This window comes from Puntigrus tetrazona, unplaced genomic scaffold (genome assembly GCF_018831695.1).
Source record: "Puntigrus tetrazona isolate hp1 unplaced genomic scaffold, ASM1883169v1 S000000761, whole genome shotgun sequence".
NCBI classification, from domain to species: domain Eukaryota; kingdom Metazoa; phylum Chordata; class Actinopteri; order Cypriniformes; family Cyprinidae; genus Puntigrus; species Puntigrus tetrazona.
In genome coordinates, this window is record NW_025048370.1 from 42,531 (window position 1) to 63,612 (window position 21,082).

Here is a 21,082-nt window from a genome sequence, read left to right on the forward strand (position 1 = left end):
CTTGTGCAGATTTCTCTCCTGATTCAGACCAGGGCATTTTCACCGGAGGACGACTTATTATGTCTTATGGACTTGTATTTGAGTTAAAAACATCTTAATGCTGGATTGGTTTGATCTTTTTGTCTTCTCCGGACGTCACGGAGCGCTGTGATGTTTTTATCGGACTCTCATTCTGACGGCACCCATTCACTTCCATCGCTGAGACACTGATGCAGTGCTTTCCTTCAGCACAGGCTCCTGGTCTTAATGTGAACCGGTGCATGGTAGTAAAAAAATATCTTTGCAGTCTTTCGACAAAGTGCAGTAACTCCCTCGGCCTCCAGTTTCCTTTTTTCAGATGATGATAAGAAAGCTCTGTGAATGTTTCTGGGCCAGCAAGCTCTTATTCCGTGCTTCCGTCAATATAACTAGTTTAACTTAGCTCTAACCTGTTCTAATGTCATGTAATTGAATTAATCTCCATAATCGCTGACCTCGAACCAGCAAAACACTAGAGATGGTTTTTGTGGATTTCCACAAATCGCAGCCTACTGTTTTCCAAAACACACAGTTATGTTATTTTATTAACCACTTTTTTTTTATTTTTACTGTGTGCACTGGTGGGCAAATAATGTCTTAATATAAGCGTATCAATTAAAGCATTCATCTGCACCACAGGTTTATGTGTAGCAATAGCCAACAACGCATCGTATGAGGAGATATGATGCCAAAAATCATTAGCATATTAAAAAAGATCACGCTCCACGGAAATATTTTGCCGAAAAAATACATATTTCATACCATGAATATAAATATGCCATAAATACATCAAAACGTATTTTTTGATTAGTAATATGCATTGCTGAGAACTTCATTTGGACAACTTCAAGGGCGATTTTCTCTATATTCAGATTTGTTTTGCGCCCTCAGATTCCGAACAGACGCGTCTCAGGCATGCATCGACGGAAGGTTTATTTATTCATCTTTCAGGTGATGTATACCTAACAGTTTTTTTTTTTTTTCTTTTTAAATATGACAGGTTTGAGCTCCACGGTCGCGAATGTGTCACGAACCGCAGCAGCATCAGCAGACGCGCGCGAGAGGACGGAGAGCGTCAGGAGCGCCAGCCGGGGTTTATTTCCCGGGATTATGACGTCACCGGCGCGCCCCGCCCCCCCGCCTCGCTTTCGCACTCCGCAGTTGAAATCAGTTTGCGCGATAACCGCCCGTCGCGCGCACAGCTCTGCCGTCAACGCGCGCGGTTTCGGGAGGACGTGGGGGGGGGTGTGTGTGAAGCGTCGCGTCGCGTCGCGTCGGAGCGTCACGTTTCCACGCGCGACACGCGAGAGGACATGGCCCCGGCGACGCTAGTTAGAAAACAACAGCGAGCGAGGCGAAAACAAGCGCGGGCGAGCGCGAGCTCACGCTGACGGCGATTTAAAGCCCTTCGCAAAAAGTTTCGGTGACGTCAGATGTAACGGGCGACGCTTCCCGCTCGCCGTCGGTGTGCGCGCGTGTGTTTGTTTGTTCGTCTTTAATCATTAAAAGCGGACGGAATGGGGGCCAAGCAGAGCGGTCCCGCTGAAAACGGCCGCACGCGAGCGTACTCCGGCTCGGATCTCCCGTCGAGTAACGGCGGCGGCGGCGGCGGCAGAACGGCGGCTGTGGCGATGAGGTTTCCCGCTCACGGCGCCTCAGGTGCCACATCTTCGTCGTCGTCCTCGTCAGCGGCGGTGGCCTCGCACTACACCGGCTCCAGGACGCGCTCCGTCGGGGGGGTCTCCGGTGGACCGGGCGCGAGACCTCAGTCGAGCATTAATATACCGAGCGCGGGAGCGTACGGCTCTCAGGACTCCGGTAACAGCACGCCGGAGGAGAACGGCGGGGAGAGAGAGCGCTCAACCGGCGCTCCGAGACTCTTGATCGGATCTTTACCTGCTCACCTGTCGCCTCATCTCTTCGGAGGTAAGAGTTTGTCTAGTAGTAATAGTTTAACTATTCATATTTGTAGTAAAACCGGGGTTAATTTAACCACCTGTTACTAATAACTCCCCTATAAACACAAGTCCCCCTCTTGTCATCAACTACCCGCATTACAAGAAAGCGTTTGAACTTCACATTTAGTTTAATATCCACGAGGTCACTGAGGTCAAACTCGTGCTTGTCAACCAGGCTTGTGAACCTTCAACCGTTTACTGGCTGCAGATTCTTTAGCGTCATTAACCAGCTGGTTAAACGATATACCTCCCCTGTCACGAGTAACTGACCCACACACGCTGTCACTGGTAGTTGATGTGTGTGATGATTATAAATATACGAAGTTCCCTTTTTTTATGTTTATATTAATGCAAATGTGTATGTAAATGTGCACTTGCAGGTTTGGGAGGTTATTTTAGTAACCGGTTTCAATGTCTTTAACCAGCTGCTTAAACCAGATGTGCATGTGTATTGATTTATTACATGTTATTAATTTAATAAATGATAGTAGTAGAAGTATTTTTTTTATAAAAAAAAATAGTAATAATATATATATATATATTGAATAATAATCTTAACCCATACAATGTGTTGTTGTCTATTGCTAGAAATATAACTGTGCTTCTTATGACTGCTTTTTTGTCAGACATATATGTGTATATATATTTATTTATTATATTTTATTATATTTTATTTTATTATATTTTTTATATATAATATTATATTTTATTATATATATATATATATATATATATATATATATATATATATTATATATATATTATATTATATTTTATTTTATATTATATTTTATTATTATATATATATATATATATATATATATATATATATATATATATATATTATATTATCATTATCATTATTTATATATATATATATATATATATATATATATATTATTATGCAATGATGTTGGTGGTTAATATGTGCCAATGTATATAAATATAGAAGTCTGTTATATTGTGTCCTTGTAGTTTCACATCAATGTTTTTGTTAAACTACAGACACATTTGCATTTATGAGTTTAAGAGGTCAAGTGTTTTTAATGTTTGTGAACTACTTGTCTAATAGTTAATGGATCTTCCCTTTTAAGTTTAGCAACTTGAGCAACTTTTTTTTTTTTAGTTTCTAAGTTAGTCCACCTGAGCAACCATCATTTCTGCATAAAGCAGATCCGTACTGACCAGTTAAAAGACAAAGCGATTCATAAACGGTGTATTGCCGTTTATTGGTTATTGACATGTCGTTAACTCTCGGATATGGACAGATCTTTAACCACCTGTTAGGGTTAAATCAGCCGAACTAGCGGTTTGTTTTTATTATCCAATAGAGAAAGATGTTTTGGTTTATTACTGTTGCTGCAATCTGGTGACCTTCGACCTTTAAGTTACCAGCCGTGTGTCCGGTTGCATAAGAAACAGCCGTGTCTTGTAAGTTAGACGTCCATTTTTGTTCTGCTCGTAACATCAAGTCAGTCAGATTAGCCTCATTTGAATCTGAAGTACAACTAATCGCAAAGTTTATGCAGCTGATCACAGATCTTTAACCAGTAGGTCAAACCACCGCTTACTAGGTTAAACAGACCGCACTGGGTGTTTGTTTCCTGCAGTGGCGAAAGAATACGTTTGGCTTGAAGTTAAATATTGTGGGTTAAAGCGATCTGGTTGGTTTGTCAAATGTGATGAACTTTATTTTTATTCCATCGTGAACTGGTGCAGCTTTGTGCAGCATTGCGGGCCGTTTTTCACAGATGCGTGCCGCTGCGCCTGCGGCGAGAGACTGCGACGCGCTCTGGGGAACCAACAGGTAGTGGTTGTGGAGATCTCTGATCAGGTGTGGAGAGGCAGGTGATTTCCGAGCAGTTCAGTCGTCATGCGGGTCTTCGGTTGTTGTTTTTCTGAGAACCTGCTCCGTAATCTGATGTTTCGTAAACACCTCTGTTATGTGGTTCAACTGGCTGAATCTCAGGAAACCCGCCGAGAACAGGTCCGGGTCGCTTTTCACCTCCAGATCAGAAGGGAAACGTTACGTTAGAAGTTATTAAAGCTATAAATTGTTGAGTTTGAGTCTGAACGGTTGATTTAAAAACATCACAATAATCCAGAAGCGTCGCTCCAGTCCATCAGTTCACATCTTGTAAGGCCGAAAACTACAAAAAATATTTTTAACTTCAAACCATTGCTTCCAGCTAAAACACAATGCTTCCTCCTCCAATGAAAAAGATCGCCTCCTGTTGTATAGAAATGCAACTTGCAGTTGTTTCGGACTGTTTTGGTTTGTAAAGTGTTTTTTCCTATGATTTCTGTTATGAAAAGAAACTGTGGTGACCTGACGGTTAACAGACGGACTGCAGTGGTGTGGATCATTGTGATGTTTGCTCTGACGGCACCCATTCACTCTGGAGAGAGTGAGGGAATGCTACATAAAGTCATGAAGAAACAAATGTTAGTACATTTTTAGCAAACTTTAATGTATGGGTAAACATGTATATTATACAAGTTATGTAACATTTGGCAAATGCTTTGCATTTATGCATTACGTACATTGCATTTGTGCTTTCCTACGATTCATGCACACGGTTTTTTTTTCCCTGGAAATCGAACCCATGACTTTTTTTCGTTGCGTGTTCTACCGTTTGAGCTACAGGAGGGATTTACTTTGATCTTTTCTCGTGATATTAGGGCTCGTGCGTGTTTTAATGCGACGTTCGGTGTTATTTCGGCTGTTCGTTGTTTCTTACGAACCGTATTCAAATCCGTTGGAAAGGCAGGTGAGGTCGAGCGTTTCTGAGACGGAATTTCCCCAGCCGCCGTGGCCTGGGTTGAACTTTAATTCTGTAGCGGCCTCTCGCTGGCGTTTGAAGTTAATCTTTAAACGTTGTTAAAATGGCCAAGTGTGACTTTTAACCGACTGGATAAGACGGAGGAGGGAGTTTTTAAAGGGAAATGAGACTTGAGTTCGCTTTCAATTATAGAAACGCACCGGGGAATCCTCCTTTTAACTGACACTGTGTGTGGTTTGCATCAGACCTGGAGGCGAAATCATGCAAAGCGTAGCTCGGTCATATTAGGCATTTATCAGTAGCGTTTGCTAAGGCAGTCATCACTAGTACTAGTGTTCTGAGTGATGCATTGAAACCTCTAAAAGTAAGTATTACACTTTAGTGACACAGACTGTACAGCGCGAGGGAGATTATAATACGAGAACTGTATAAAAATAGCAGGAGTTCTGCATGTATCAGTGTTGATCAATGCGATATTGACATCAGAAGAAATGAGCTGTTTTGACTCACAGGAATGGAAACGCTTGTACTTGTGCTCAATGCATTTCATTTCTGAGTTGTTCATGCACAACTAGTAACACAAGTTAACTAGTCTTGATTTTAGTTCCTCTTGTATAGTTTCATGTTGCGCATGCATGTTTATTTGTTCTGCAGAGAACAATTAAAAGGCACAATGCACCATTTCTTTTTGTTGTATTACTGGATTAAAAGAACATTGGACGGATAGAATACGATGTTAAGGTGTCGACTATTTCTGTACACTTTTAATTATGGGAGAACTTGCAGTACATTGAGTTTCTGTGCGTTCATTTTTTTTATTTTTAATTTTAATGTCTGATTGTGGATGAGCAAAAAAAACCCAACAATTTAGTTGTCTTAATGTCTTAATGTTCTACAAATCTGTTGACAGAAAGCCAGAACATTCTCTAACCACAAACCAGCGGCGAAACCGGATCCGGCGGCTCGGCATCGCTGTGCTTTCAGAAAAGTGTCCTTTGCCGGTCACGAGCTCGGGCCAGCGGTCATGTGATCCGTGTTCACACTGTCCACACTTCATAAAACGCGCACAAACGCGGGGAGCGAGCTCAGCTGTGCTGTGTATACATTCAACACGCAGCCTTTTTCTTCCCGCTTTACTCCCTGCCCTTTGCTCTCCGTGTTTCTCCGACTCGACTTTGACTCGATGGGCTCTTACCGGAACGAGCTGCTGTTGTGTTTAAAGGCTGGCAGCACATGCTGGCGTATTTTACGGCAGCCGAGACTTTAGGGCACGACTACTCGCTGCGGATCAATATTTAGTTAATGTAAATGACTCGGTGCGGGGTCAGCGGTATTATCCAGATCTGATTTGACAGACGGGCCGAGGAGATGGTCCACGTTACTGAGATGTAGTGGATATCTCCGTTGCGTGATTTTATATCTGAATTCAGACAGACCAGTTGGTATGCACTTGTCTAAGTTAATGTTGTCATTATTGCACGAGTAGATGCACATAATGAATATTTTAGTACTGCGATTGTCTGATGCCTATCTGACTGATGAACGTGTGCTTAAAGACTATGTCCAAATTGGTAAACAACATTTTCTTTTCTTTAAAACCAAACGCGTAGTTAATCCCGTCATCTTGATGAGTGGGGGCTTGCATATCGTTAGCTATTTGTGGTTGTGAACGCGATTGGTGCAACATTAGCCGTTGCATTATTAGCCGTTTTATAACGTGGTCAAGCCAAAGGCTAATGATATCAGTTACAGAGCGATAAACGAAGCGCATTATCCTTCTGATCTGTGAACTTATGCAGTCACTTGTTGTAATCGGTTCCTGTTTTAATGATGCAGCATAAAATCGCCATTGTTTAGCATTTACTGCTTTAATGAAAGCGGAGCGGATCTGATGACGCCGTTTAAGTAGACGTTGAGATTAATTTGCATATTACTTAGTGCCTGCCTAATTAATTAAGTAATGGTGGAGAGTTATATTTTGAGGCGTGAAAAATGTTGAAATGTCAATTTGATGAATTTTAACGAACTGATTATTAAAAACGGGATTCAAGAAAGAAACATTTCTGGGAGTCCGTTCCGATCGTTCCAGCGAACCGATTTAAAACTCTCTTGCATTGAATAACACCAGATAACTAGTGCAAAGAGCAAAATAAATATTCCCCGAGGGAATCGGCTGACATCAGGGAAGCGGCTTGAACTTGGACGGGGTTTGGGAGCGGGTCAGTAGTTTGCCGGCCGCTCTGTCCCGGTGTGCTGCCGCAGCGGTTCAGACTCGGCTCTTAATGGCTGGAGCGCCTCCCTTTCCTCTGCATTACTCTCTGGCTCCGTTCCACCTGCTGCTCCGAGAGCTTTCCATCTCCAGCCGTATCTCTCACGCGCACACACACACGATCCGAGGCCTTCTGCCGCAGTTAAAGGGATGGTTTACATTTCTGTCATGATTTACTCGCTCTCATGCCGTTTTGAAAAATCTCTCAAGGTTTTTTGTTTTTCTGTGTGTGTAAAGTTTATGGTAACCATACGTTTATGATTTATATTGTAAAAACCTGCCTTTTAACTTAAAACTTGATCTTGATCTGGTTGATCTTGCGTTTTTGTAAAATCATATCTCACAATTTTGACTTCTCAGTATTGTAAGTCTGTTTCTTGCAGTTATGAGGTAATATTTCACATTTCTGATTCTGAATTTTTTTATATTATATTTTTTATATTATATTAGTTTATATCTTACAATTCAGATTTTTTGCAATTATTCTTTCTCAGAATTATGAAAAAATAAATCCAAATTGTGAGAGAAATTTGAAACAATATTATTTGTTCTAGTTTTTTTATTATTGTTATTTATTTATTTTTACACATTTTTGAAAAATTTATATTTTTTCAAAAAATTGTTTGTATTTTTATTTATTTTTTTAAACTAAAACAAAACAAAAAACTAAAAGTATATTGCAAGTTTATATTTCACAATTTTGCTTTTTATTTATGTCGTGCAATTGTGACTTAAAGAAGAAAAAAAGCGGTATTCATACCAGTTTAGACGAAAACATAGAAGTAAAAGAAAATGAGTTATTTTTTGGGGTGCACTGTCGCTTAAACATTGCTTTTAACACTTACGTTTTTTTTTTTTGATGCGCTGAATATGAAAAATAAAATGAAACGAAAAGCCTAACGTGCAAATATATCTGTGCTACACTGCTTACGCAGCGTTATTCTGTTTATCAACTAATTTCTACCGTCGCGCTTTACATTATCCTAATCCGTTCTTCTCAGCAGCCTGGGACGTTTCTGAGTCAGCAGGTCATGATTCATTTCTCATGCCGTAGATTCGGTTTGACCGGGTCGTGGAGAAGATCTGGCACGGATGAGATGTTTTATGAAGTCTATGTGCGTGAGCGAACCCCGGCGGTCGATCCAGGAATCGATAGTCAATGTTTCATCCGGGGACATCAATCCTTTCAGATCTCAAACGGACAGCTTTAAATTGGATGTCACACAGAAACTAACATCCTGAGGGACATCAAATACTTTATATATTTATACTTTCAGACACTATATATATATATATATATATATATATATATATATATATATATATATATATATATATATATGTATATTTTCACTGGGTCTCAATACGGATAGTATATATATATGTATATGTATATATATATGTATATGTATATATATAATATATAATGTATATGTATATGTATATGTATACTCAACAGCTCCTCATATATATATATATATATATATATATATGTATTTATACTCTATATGTATATGTATATATATATATATGTATATATATATAATGTATATATTATATGTATATATATATATTATGCAAATTTATTATATGCTTATTTACCCAATCTCAACCTTATTTCATTTTCATCACCAAAGGTAAAGCGTACTCTTACCCGTCTGTTTATATGTTGGTTTGTCTATACTTCTGCAGCTTTTATTATCAGTGCTACACGGCAAACTACGTCTGAACTCTTTGGTTGCTTGTATAGTTGCAAAATGAACTCTTATGATAAAGCTGTAATCTTATAAATGCGGCTGAAAGGCGTGAAGATATTGTAAACATTGACGTCATGATTGTCTGTAAAGCTGCTGTGAATCAATTAATATCATCTTGATGTTCTGCTTTAGAAATCTTTCTCCTTTTTAAAATTCTCATTGTTGATACAGAACCGGTTTTAATTGCATTCGTGCATGCAGTTATGCAAATATAAGTCCAATTTTTTTTATATAAATTGAAAGGCAGCAGAGCAATACTCAACATGCTCTACAAATATTTTGCAAATGGGAATCAGTTTGTTTATAAAATGTAGCCTATGTCCTTTAATGCAATGCAAGTAGCACATAAAGCCAAATGTAATTGATAAATGAGGAAGATGTTTTATTTTGTGTGCGTTATAAAAATAAATGTATTTCCTTTTAGATTTTGTGTTGAAATGACCTAAACCAGCTCTTCCGTATCACAACATTACAACATTTTAATGATGTGTAGCTGACATGCATGTCTTTTTTTTTTTTTAAGTATACGTTGGTTCACATGAATGTCATTTTGATTTTGAGCAATATGAGAAGATGCACATCTAATTTAGTCACGAGGTTTATCAGCCAGCTTCATCTCCGTGCTGAACTTTTAGGGTCTTGTCCCAGGCTTGTTTTAACATGACCTGATCTCCTTTGCATCTCTCGCCGAGGCTCTCCTGAAAGCGTTTGGAGAGTTTTGAAGGAACTGCTCCCCAATCAAGCTCTTTTGAGACTCTTGTACATATGGGGTCATATATCAGACACGTTATACAGCGCAGGCAGGCTGAAAATGTGAAGCATCATGACTCTGATACGCTCGAGGAAAAAGTCAATGAGCCATGCTTTCTCTAGCCTAATATTGCTTGTCAGCGTTTGTAGAGCTCCGAGTCTGGCTAGGATTAAAGGATTGATTTTTATTTTTTTTACATTTTTTCTTTTCCAAAAATAAAACTGCCATTATTTATTCACCCTCATGTCAATTAAAAGGGTTCCTGCAGAAAATGGCGGTTGTGGAGTTGAACCACCTCGGATGGTTCGATACTGAAAGCCTTGTATGACAGAAGGGACGAACGAACAGCCGGTTCCCTCCGGGCATAAACAGGAAGAGGACTCCACGTAATCAGATGCAGAACAGACATTATGGATCTGTTTATTCTCAAGAGGAGGCGGTCATGGGAATATGTATGTTTTTCTGCTATGGATATGCGAATTAGTTTATAAACCGTTAGTCACTGGTAAAGGTTTCTAAAGTAGCTGTAGTATCAGTGCATGAATGTGTGTGATTTGTAATTGGTTTCACTGGCTTGGTGTTAGTATTGAGTTAAAAGGCGTATCAAGTTATCATGCATTTGATCTGAACTAGATTCCCTGAAAACAAGGACATTTTTGTGTTCAGCCAGCTGTTGCCTGACTCGGTGTATACTGTATACTCATCATTCAAAGAAAGGAATCCTATTTCTCTGATCTGCTGTAACTCCCATACCTGGAAAACCACATTAAAGGTGTCTTTTTGTTTCGTAGTTGCAAGGTATACTTCACCCCAAAATGCTAATTTGTTGTAAACGTGCTCAACATCCAAGTCTTTCTTCATGCATCGCTTACTCAGTAGTGGGTCCTCTGCAGCGAATGGGTGCCGTCAGAATGTCAAAGAAAGCGCACCTTCTGTTGTTCACCTCAAAATCCAGCCTTATATTTGTTTAGAGCTGTTTCTAAACGCTGCTCGATTTGTGCTTTAGCTCTCTCCTGATTCAGACCAGAAGAGTTATTATGGATTGCAGACTTTAGTTAAAAACATCTTAACGCTGGATTAGTTTCATCTTTTGTCTTCTCTAGGTGTTAACTGATGAACTGAAGTGCTGTGGGTTACTTTTATCAGTTCTTACGGCACCCATTCACTGCAGAGCATTCATTGCCGAGTGATGGAAAGATACGACTCTTCCTGTAAACACTCTCACGGGGAAGTAAAAGTTATAGCAAAAGTCGATTTTCAGAAATGAGAATGCTGGCAAAGACTTGCAGCTTTTAAATAGACTTGTCATTTACAGGAAGAGCTGCTCGTGATCTGTTGTGACATTCATTTTTGCACGACCCTATTTAGTTTTCTAACGCACCACATTGTCTTCTTGCACAATGTCTATTGTTCTTCTAAAGATGGTTTGAATGGTTCCTCCACAGGCCTTGAAATCCTCATATTCATACGGTTAGATGAACACTATTGAGCAGGGCTGTCAGTCATGAATGCACGAGTGGTTGGATCATCTCGGCATCATAAAGACAGGAATGTAATCTTATTACACTCCTTAAGTCGTGTGATTATCTCTGCAAGCAGACACAGGCTCATGGCACCGTTTTCCATTAAAATGGCTTATACACACATACAAGCTTTAAATGATTTATATGTGCACGTATGCATTAAGCAGACTCTTTTATCCGGAGCGACTTGCATTGCATTTTTTCACTTCATGCGTTTCTTGGTCACTGGTGTGAATCATTGCATGCACCATTTGATCTACAGGATTGCATTATTTCTCAGTATTTTTCAGAGCATGCACAGTTATAGCGGATGCAGTATTAACTATGCATGCTCTAACAAATGCCATGTTTAAAAAAAAAAAAGTGTACTGTTTATATTTTAGCAAATTTAGTAGGTCGTCCAGTGCATGAAAAAATAAGCAAACAAATAACAGATCAATTAAAATAATTGCATGCTATTTGCAGCATGCAGCGCTTTATACTGCTATCTTGATTTAGATTTTTGGACAAATTGTAGCCCATTGGTTGGATTTGTACTTTGCAGATGAAGTAAGAGTGGCGTTTTGGCAGCATGAGTGAAGCAAACATAATGCTCTAAATGTAAATCATGCCTTCAGATTGCAGCGCACAGACAGGCTAGTTAATTGAGCACTTAGACGAGGTAAGAGTCCCGTCTCCCTCGCTGGCTTCATACGCCGCATTAGATGGCATCGTCGGGCCACGCGCCGCTTCCCGCCGCTTTGGGTTTATTGCAGGTTTGCTGCGCTCGAATGCCTCCTGATTGCTGAATAATCACCGTCGAATCTGCATTTGTGCTCGTGAGAATCCTTCAACTCAGGTGAAGTTAGTGCTTTTTTTAAAAAAACGATGTTTTCCTGTTTAAGCTCTACTGGAACTGTCGGGTCATTTCCTTCTGTGTTTCCGTTTCTGTGCTCTGAGAATACAAAGAGAAGAAACTTGGGTTAATAACAACATAACATTAAAAATTTATCAGAAGTGACATTTTAAAGACTGTCGCTAATAAATGTTATTTTGAAATTTGTTCATCAAAGAACAATGAGAAATAAAATGCATTACGGTTTCCACAAATGTTATGCAACCCGCTTTTTTTTTTTATTATTTATTTATTTATTTTTTAATGATCCAGAAATATTTCTTGAGCAGTAAATCAGTATATCAGAATGATTTCTGAAGGACCATGTGATACTAAATCACAGATTAACAGATATTCACATAGAAAACAGCTATTTGAAATTTCAATAATTTCGCAATTTTTAGTTTGTTTTGATCAAATAAATGCTTCCCTGTTGAGCAGAAGAAACTTCAAAAACAAGTTCACTAGATGTGTGTGTGTGTGTGTGTGTGAGACACCTTCCTCTCCTTTATCTAACCCTACTAGCTGATGTTGTCACCTTGTCAAATTATAGCATGTTTACGATCATTTATAGTAGGACGGCGCTGACCTTTTTGATACTAAACACCCGTTTTCTTCTCCGTCCGTCTGCTCTGCAGCGCTGACAGCTTTATGAATTATTAAGGTCTCCTCAGGACCCTCTCCATCAAGAGGACTAACCTTCAGACGTGCCGCCGATGCACACGCGTCTTTCTGCGTGCTTCTGACTTTACATCTTTTACTTTTCTCTGCGCATGAAAGTGCATCACGTCTCCAAACCCAAAATTAGCCAGTCGGTCACACAGGATTGTATAAAAAAAAAAAGCCTATTTATTTTTTTATTGCCGTCAGTTTGCCTCAAAGTGCATGCTTTAATTCGGTTTTATTAATTTTATTTAATTTTTTTTAAGTATTTATTATATATGCAAAACATACAGCTTACAGTGAGCACAGCACAAAAACAGCAATGTAAATGGCAGCAGTGATAACCTGAATAATAGTAGTAATATTTTAGTAGCATGCTTCAATAATAAAAGTAGTAGTAATAGTGATGATGATATTGTGTGAGGATGGCAATAGTTATATTAATGATGATAATAAAGGTGGTAGTAGTAGTAATAATAACAATGGTAGGAAAAAAAAAAAGCCTAATACTGACACGAAGCTAGGATAGGTGTGCTATGTGTTGGGTATAAATAGGTTTTTGTATTTTATTGCTTTATTAAAATGGATTTGTTTGTGATTTAAGATAAAAAGCAGTGCTGTGTCCTGATCCCCTGGTTTGTGTTTTAGAGCAGATGCCGCCGTGGTCCTCGTATCTCGTGCATGTTTAGGAAATTGCAGGCCTAACCCTGCGGTATTGTCGTCTTTGTCTAGCCGGCGTTCTGCTGCCTGCGCGCTCGTCATTGTCTCAGCGATTTAATTTTAGCCCGGTTACGTCAGTCACGCACACACGGAGAGCGCGAGACCGTCTGCTGCCACAGACGTAGATCTCATTCACAGAAGATGTGCCATTTAAAGCTTTATTAGAGACGCCTGATGAGCCGAAATGTACAAAAAAAAATTTTTTTGTTTTTTAAAAATAAAACCTTTTTATTGAATGCTCACTAAAGTCGGTCACGGACGTGCTTTTAAAACACCTGACGTGTTTGAGCATCGTTACGTTTACTTGACCAATGGGGTGAGTTTGGGGGCGGGGCTGTCTGTTTGAATAACCAATCAGCGAAATCGGTCATTATTTTGGCAGTTGCATGCGGCGATGAGCAGAAATGAAACGCTTCGGCTTTTAAGAAGCCTGCGCCAACGCCTCTGCTGCTCTGAAACTTCCCAGTTCCTGATTTTCATTTCAAGAAGTAACAGAAGTAAACGTATCAGACTCTTGATAGATTTGTTTTGCTGTCCTTCCCACCTAAAACCGTTTCGGTTTACATCTGCTTGCTTGTCCAGGTACGCTGCAAGTGAACACATGTAAGGTTCAGTCTTAGAAATGTAGTTACAAACCCTTGTGTTGCTTCCAAACTGCATTTTTACTGTAAAGCTCTTAGAAGCACCATAAAAGTGTTCTTATAAGCTTTTGAAGTGATATGAACTTCCTTTTATGACATTTTTATGGTTATAGTTAACTAGATGCTGACCCTTACAGCTGTAATTTGTTGCATGATGAAGCAAAATTAAAAAGAAATTGGCTTAGTATGCGACTGGTTTATAAACTAACAAAAAATTGTATTGTACAGTGAAATCTTTGTTTTAACGCAGTTTACAATAAGGTTCGTTAGTGAGCTAAATGAACTAAAAATGAACAATACTTCCACAGCATTTATTAATAGCTTAGTTTCAGCATTTACTAATGCATTGTTGAAATCAGTAGTGTTTTTATTAACTAACGTTTAACGCAGTCAGGTTTTTGCAGATGACGTTCTTCATGCAGCAGGGAAAACAATGCAGCTGTGTAACTCCTGTGTATGAGGTAAAGCTTGTTTGACTCTCTCTGAATGCCATAAAAGAGGGTGTATGTGTTGTCAGGTTGAATATCTCCACCACGCCAGGAGTCTGTGTTTCCTCGGGAGTTTCCTACACAAATCAACGGCTTCCGTTCTTTCCCAGGAGAGACCGTAAGCACGAGTCTTTGCATCTCTCCGAGGAGCTCTGCCGCTTCATTAAATCCCGTAGAGAGCGTGCGCGAACCCCATCGATCTCGCTGTGACGGATGCTCAGACGCTCTGAAATACCCCGATTTCACCGTCAATACGGCAGAGATGAGAAATCTAGATGGACCGGTGCGACTGCCAGCGCTCCTGCTGACTCTGTTGAAGTTTTATGACACAGCGTTGAAGAAATGCATGCTTTCATTGGCTTATATTTGTAGGCAGATGAAGGATGAAGTCGGTGTACGGAGGGTTAAATGTACTAATAGTGCCGATTTATGTGGCGTTTAATTGGGATTGATTTTGCGTATCCGCTCTTTTTACCCTCAACTTGTGTGTTTTCTTTATCTTCCATCAAAATATAATAACTTGCATTTATTACATTCCAGAAATATTTAAACGACCTTTATTTTAAAGTCCAAATCTCACTGTTAACAAATCATTAACTTTGACGTTTGCCTCAATAAACTCGTAATGTGCTGCTTATTAATATTTAGATGGGTAGTTCAGTTTAATTATTGGATAGGATTAGGGATGTAGAACATGCTCATGCAGAATATATAAATATAATAAATATTAATAGGCAGTTAATAGTAAGAATTCCCTAAACTAAAGTGTTACCTAATATACTCATATTGTGTTTTTTAAAACATTAATATTTTTTCTTATTTTATTTTTTCTAGCTCATGAAAGGTAATATTAATGTTAATTTTTAATGCTTAAATTATTTTACATCTTTGATCGTTTTTAATCATTTGTATATTTTCGTTTTAGTTATAAATATCAGCACTCAAACACGGTTCAAACATATTCTGCTTTCTGGAAGAAGAAAGCCTTTTCCTTTTTATGCCCTTTATTGAAAATCATTTCTTGGTGCACGTTTTTCTAAAGTTTTCTTTTATAATATTCCATCAAAATGTTCGGTCTATTTATAGCGAATTTAATTAATTTTTTAAGTTGTTTTACAGCACGATTTGAATGAATCTCTTTTGTAGTTTACTTCATTGATTCCCTTTTTCTTTTTTTAATGCTCACTTTCAGAGCGTCGATGAAATCAAACCGCATTGAGGTGTGTGCAGACGTCATTTCCAGACTCAATCGTTGTATAATTAACAGTCTTACAGTAATTGTCTTCTTGTTAGTTGTCTTCCATTGGAGCAGTTTAAAGAGGCGTTCATCCAAAAATGAAAACCAGCTGTTAACTAGTCCTCAGATCATTCAAGATGGAGGTGACTTTGTTTCTTGAGTAGAACAGGAAGGACTTTTAGCTGAAACTGTGGTACTTGGTGAGTGATGTAATGCAACTTAATGCAAAATTAATACCTTTGTCTTTTGATTGATCTTATGAGGCCAAACTATCTAAGAACTGGTTCTGTGATTTAACTGATGCAAACAGCTGAGTCACTAGTTAGTGAGATCAGTGTATATGCAACTGCTTTATTTATTGGGGCGCAAGATGTGAGACGTGGACGTTTTATGTGTCTAAAGGATGTAAAGTGAAAAAAAAAAAGTTAACTTCAGAGAACCGATTCAGACGATTATCTGGTTGACCAGAAATAGCCGGTTCAAAAGGATGTGTCCATCCCTCGGCCGTTTGCCTGTGAATTACAGCTATTAATGCTGTCAGTGATTAGATTCAATATATCATCATCAGGGTCACAGGGATTGGTTTTGTGTTGCATGTTTCTGTTTAACTGAAATAAAACAAAAATCATCTAAACCTTAGATGGCCTGAGGGCGAGTATATAGAAAATGTTAGCTTGAGCTGTAAACGGGGCATTGAGTCGTCCAGCATCAGTCATCAGATCTCTGTTAAGCCTCTTATGTTTCATTCAGAACAAATCATGGCTTTTACACTGATGAGTGACCATCATACCCGAGTGAACAGCATGGGTCAGAAGAGAGGCGTCTTTCTGTTGATTGAAGCATTACATTTTATTTTAGATATCTTTATCAACAAAGTACTGCAATATATAGTAAATATCAAATATATTAAATATCAAAACATTTTATTATACATATTTTTAAATATTTAAAATATTTTATTTAATATATATATATAATTTATATATAAATATATGATTTTTTACAATAATTTATAACATAATATTTGTGTGTGTGTGTGTGTGTGTATATATATATATATATATATATATATATATATATATATATATATCATAATCACACACACACAAATAAGTTATATATATATAAACAAATATATATTGTTTATTTTTTGTCATTTGCCATTAGAGCTCAAATTGAAAATGTTCAAATTCAGGGTATTTTGAATGAACAAATCCTGATTTCTGTTCTTATTTTTATTTATTTTTTGTATGCTGTCTGAATTTAATCATTTATTTGCTCAAGTTTGCTCTTGCATGACATCATGCGCAAACAAAATAAACGGGGGATGTTTGATTTTATCTAGCTCAGTGTTGGCCTGTGGCCCGAAGCGCTAAGTCCTTTCTGTTAGAGTTTTTTTTGTTTCTGGTTATTGTTGTGATGAGATGCAGGCGGTGGGTTTAATGGGTGATTTAGCAGCAGGGGTAAACGCTCTGTTCCTCCAGCGTCTCTCAGGGCTCCTTTCACAGTAATCGTTTACAGTAAATAATGCTCAGCGTTTAGTGACCGTGGTACAGTCTCTGGAGTCATTAAACACCGGTCCGGCTGTAACGAGAGAGGAGGCCAGGTGTTGAGTTTCTGCTGTGCTTTTGTTCATGTCTAAATCAGGTTTTGTGTACCTGGCACAGGTGAACATCATCCACTCATTCTGCTTTAGGCTAGTATTCAGAGAAATCGGTCTAATCCTCATTTCAGCCCCTCTTGGTGTTATTTGGGGATGGAAGTTTTTGTTAGCATGTAAATGTGACTCTCAATTATTTTGATTTATTTATTTTTTTGTAAAGATTGGATGAGGTCAGTCAAATTTGTGTGTATGAGTGACTTTCTCACACTCCTGTGTGTAGCAAAACCAGTTTTTTTGTTGTTGTTTTTTAATATGGCTACAAAAAATAATCAAAAGAAAGCTTTTTTTAATATTGATTTATTTTACATTATATATATATATATATATATATATATATATATATATATATATATATATATATCCTTTATTGATTTTTATGAATTTATATTTTTACATTTTAACTAATAATAATAATAATAATAATAATAATAATAATAATTTATTAAAAGATTAATAATAATAATAATAGTAATAATAATAATAGTCTGTCTAAAATATTTTATGTTGAGAGATTCAGCTTTTTTCAGTTGCCTAGATGAAGCTTAATTCTTTGTAAAACAACACGCGCTCTGTAATATAATCCTTTAGACGGTTTTATTTATATAGCACTTTTGACACGGGTTATTGTTTCAGTGCAGCTTTATAAAAATGGCAGAAACCCTGCAAGGTCCTGTTTAGCGTTCTTATGTGCGTCTTGACTGTGAAAGATGTCACCAGCGTCTCCTGTTCCTCAATAGCACGTTTATGCAGAAGAGCCGCAGCGCATGCCGCATTCAGCCGACTGCTCAATTTTGTCACGAGGTGCCCAGGGCTCGATGCCGTCACACGACGCTGCCAGTGAATCATATCATTGAGTGCGTTTAGTCTTCAGCCTCCGCTTTGTGTGTAGAGCTCAGCTGATCATCTGTTTCTGCTGGCTTTTACATGCGTTTTAGAAACGTGTGTGTGTGTGTGTGTGAGTGCATCTACTGAGGGATTAACACACACACACACACACGCTGACGCTGGTTGTGTCTTTTTTAAGCTCTTTATCGCGTTCCTGCTGCGTCCGTCCCAGAGAAACACCCGCACACGTCGAATATTGCATAGTTTTTCCAGCCAGTTTTCCTGGAAAGAACAAGGCTTTTGGGTGCGTTTTATGACTAATTATAACGTGTGTGTGTGTGTGTGTGTGTGTGTGTGTGTGTGTGTGTGTGTGTGTGTATACGTTTACCTCTACAACTGTTGGAGTTAATGGTAAAAACTGATTAATTCAGTTGAGCAAGAAATCAATTGAAATTGTACTTAAATTGCACAAAAAAACCCTACAGAAAAACAGATGTTTATTTATTATTATTATTATTATTATTATTAACAGCAATGGATGGTAAAACTATTAATTCAACAGGACGTAACCAAAATTGTATAATGTGGTAATAATAAATTCTGTGTTTATTTATATTAGTATTATATGAAAAATAGATAAGCACCATTTTGAAGTGGTATTTAATATATAATGTCTACCCTAATCATTCTTTGCTCATCAACAGAGCTGCAGATCCTTTAAATGCTGTGCTTTTAAAATGTTTTTCTTGATTTTACTGAAAGTGTATTTGATTCCTCATCCTGTGTTCTTCAGTGTGCATATTCAAGGCTGTGAAAACTCATCTGTGTGTGTGACTGTAGGCTGTTTTATATTATGTGCCAAAAATATAAATGTGTATATATTATAAAAGCAGTTTTATATGAACGCAGCGGGACATTCAGTGTCACCTTAATATAATGAAGAAAAAGAAAAACTGTTAACAGAACACAGTGAACCAGGGTTCTTATCGTTAACTAAAAAAGCTAAAATATAAGTATAAAGATATAGAAAGTAGACTTATTTTAGTACAGCTACCTTTTAGCTAGATTGAATAATTTTTCAAAATGTATAGAGCTGCATAAAAAATAAAATTACTATAAATACAAACTACTAAAACATTAGTACGTGTGTGTGTGTGTGTGTGTGTGTGTGTGTGTGTGTGTGTGTGTGTGTGTGTACGTGTGTGTGTGTGTGTGTGTATGTGCGCGTGTACGTGTGTGTGTCTGTGCGCGTGTACGTGTGTGTGTGTGCGTGTGTGTGTGTGTGTGTGTGTGTGTGTGTACGTGTGTGTGTTTGTGTGTCTGTATGTACGTGTGTGTGTGTGTGTGTGTGTGTGTGTGTGTGTGTGTATGTATGTACGTCTGTGTACACACACAAAGTGTAAGTACACTATATCTATATAGTAAGTGCAGCTGTAATGTTTGTGTACCTACACGTGTGTAACAACCCATTGAATGGTGTGTGAAAGTACAAATGCGTAACAGAACTAACAGTGCTTTTTGAAAAAGAAACGGTTACGCTTTATATTAAGCAGACAAATCCTATTACAGGTACACAGATGATTAGGACACTGAACATAAAGTGGGAGCAGCCCGGAAATGAGTTACACAAGCTCTTAATAGTAGTGTTTAACTAGGAGCTCAAGCTGTGAAACTCAGTGTGAACTCATGCTTTATTTGGTCTCCACAGGTTTCAAGTGCCCCGTCTGCTCCAAGTTCATCTCTTCAGATGAGATGGACCTTCATCTGGTCATGTGCTTGACCAGACCTCGAGTGACGTACAACGGTGAGTGTGTGTTTCCACCTGCTCGTCCTGTAGAGACGGGGAGGCGTGCACGTCTCTCCTCGTGGCGTGTTAAGACCTGGCCGAATCAGGTTTGCCGATTTGCTGCAATGCTTTCATGTTCAGACGTCTGCTTTTCCAGCAGAAGCGTGCAGAGAAGTGCTTCATCTAGTCACCTGAATGAAAGCGCTGGTATTTGTTCGGGTTAAAACGCTGAGCTGGTGTGTTGTGGGGTGTCTGTTTGCGTTGTTTATTACTTCAGGTAATGAGCAGCACACACGTTAGGCAACTCACGTCTGATGCTAGGTGATGGAAAAATACTACACCTGCTTTTTAATGCCGTTCAAAAGGTGTATTTAAGCAGTTTTCTCTAAAAGGGCCGAGACTGCCGCCTGTAGCTAACAATAGCTATCGTTCTTAAATGTTTAATAACTTCCGAAGCGCTAATCCTATCTGAATGCTTTAAAAGGTGGCTTGAAGCAGAGACTTTTACTTTGACTTTTTGTTGTTATTGTATAACACCGTTTCCGTTTTATTTCTTGGACATGCCTGTATAGTTTATAAACTAAATTTGACAAAACAAATAGCAATGATGATACTGCATGGTGGTTTAGTCCCGTTTATGCGTCTAAATCTGAGAGTTTGGCTGGATGTCGGTTGCAGTTGTAAACGGGGCTTGTTCATCATCGTCCGTGTTACAGTGCTGCGGATCTGGTGTCGTTTAGAATCTGTTCAGACATGACGAGTGAACTCGTCCCCTCTTTCCATCCCGGTTATTTCCTCGTCTTGTTTTTATAGCCCTTTGTCATGGGCTTCAGGCGTCGTCGGTTTCCATAAACTCAACGGGACAGATAGTCGTCGAAACGAGCCAAAGCCAAAGACAGAATCCCATCTAAAAACAACACCAGATTCCAGCGGCTGCCGCCGGAAAATCGGAAAAAGTTGCGCGTAATTTCATGATGTGCTGATCATTCGTTTTGCCCACGAAACTACCCAAGTTGTTAAATGATAAAAGCATTGAAGAGACTTTTTTTCTTCTTTTTTTATTGGGTACTGAAGTATTAAATGCATTAAATTACTCTCAATCAGTTCGTTCAAACAGCTGATTCAT

General features: G+C 38.4%; 1 protein-coding gene across 1 annotated transcript; it reads left to right on the top strand.

Annotated features, from left to right (window-relative positions):
• Positions 1-1,156: 1,156 nt before the first annotated feature.
• LOC122335336 (E3 ubiquitin-protein ligase znrf2-like) lies at positions 1,157-20,195 on the top strand. Its single transcript, XM_043233167.1, has 2 exons — positions 1,157-1,944; positions 19,879-20,195. Exons 1-2 carry the CDS (start codon positions 1,536-1,538, stop codon positions 20,178-20,180), a joined length of 711 nt encoding a protein of 236 aa, XP_043089102.1. The 5' UTR covers positions 1,157-1,535; the 3' UTR covers positions 20,181-20,195.
• The last annotated feature ends 887 nt before the right edge of the window (positions 20,196-21,082 follow it).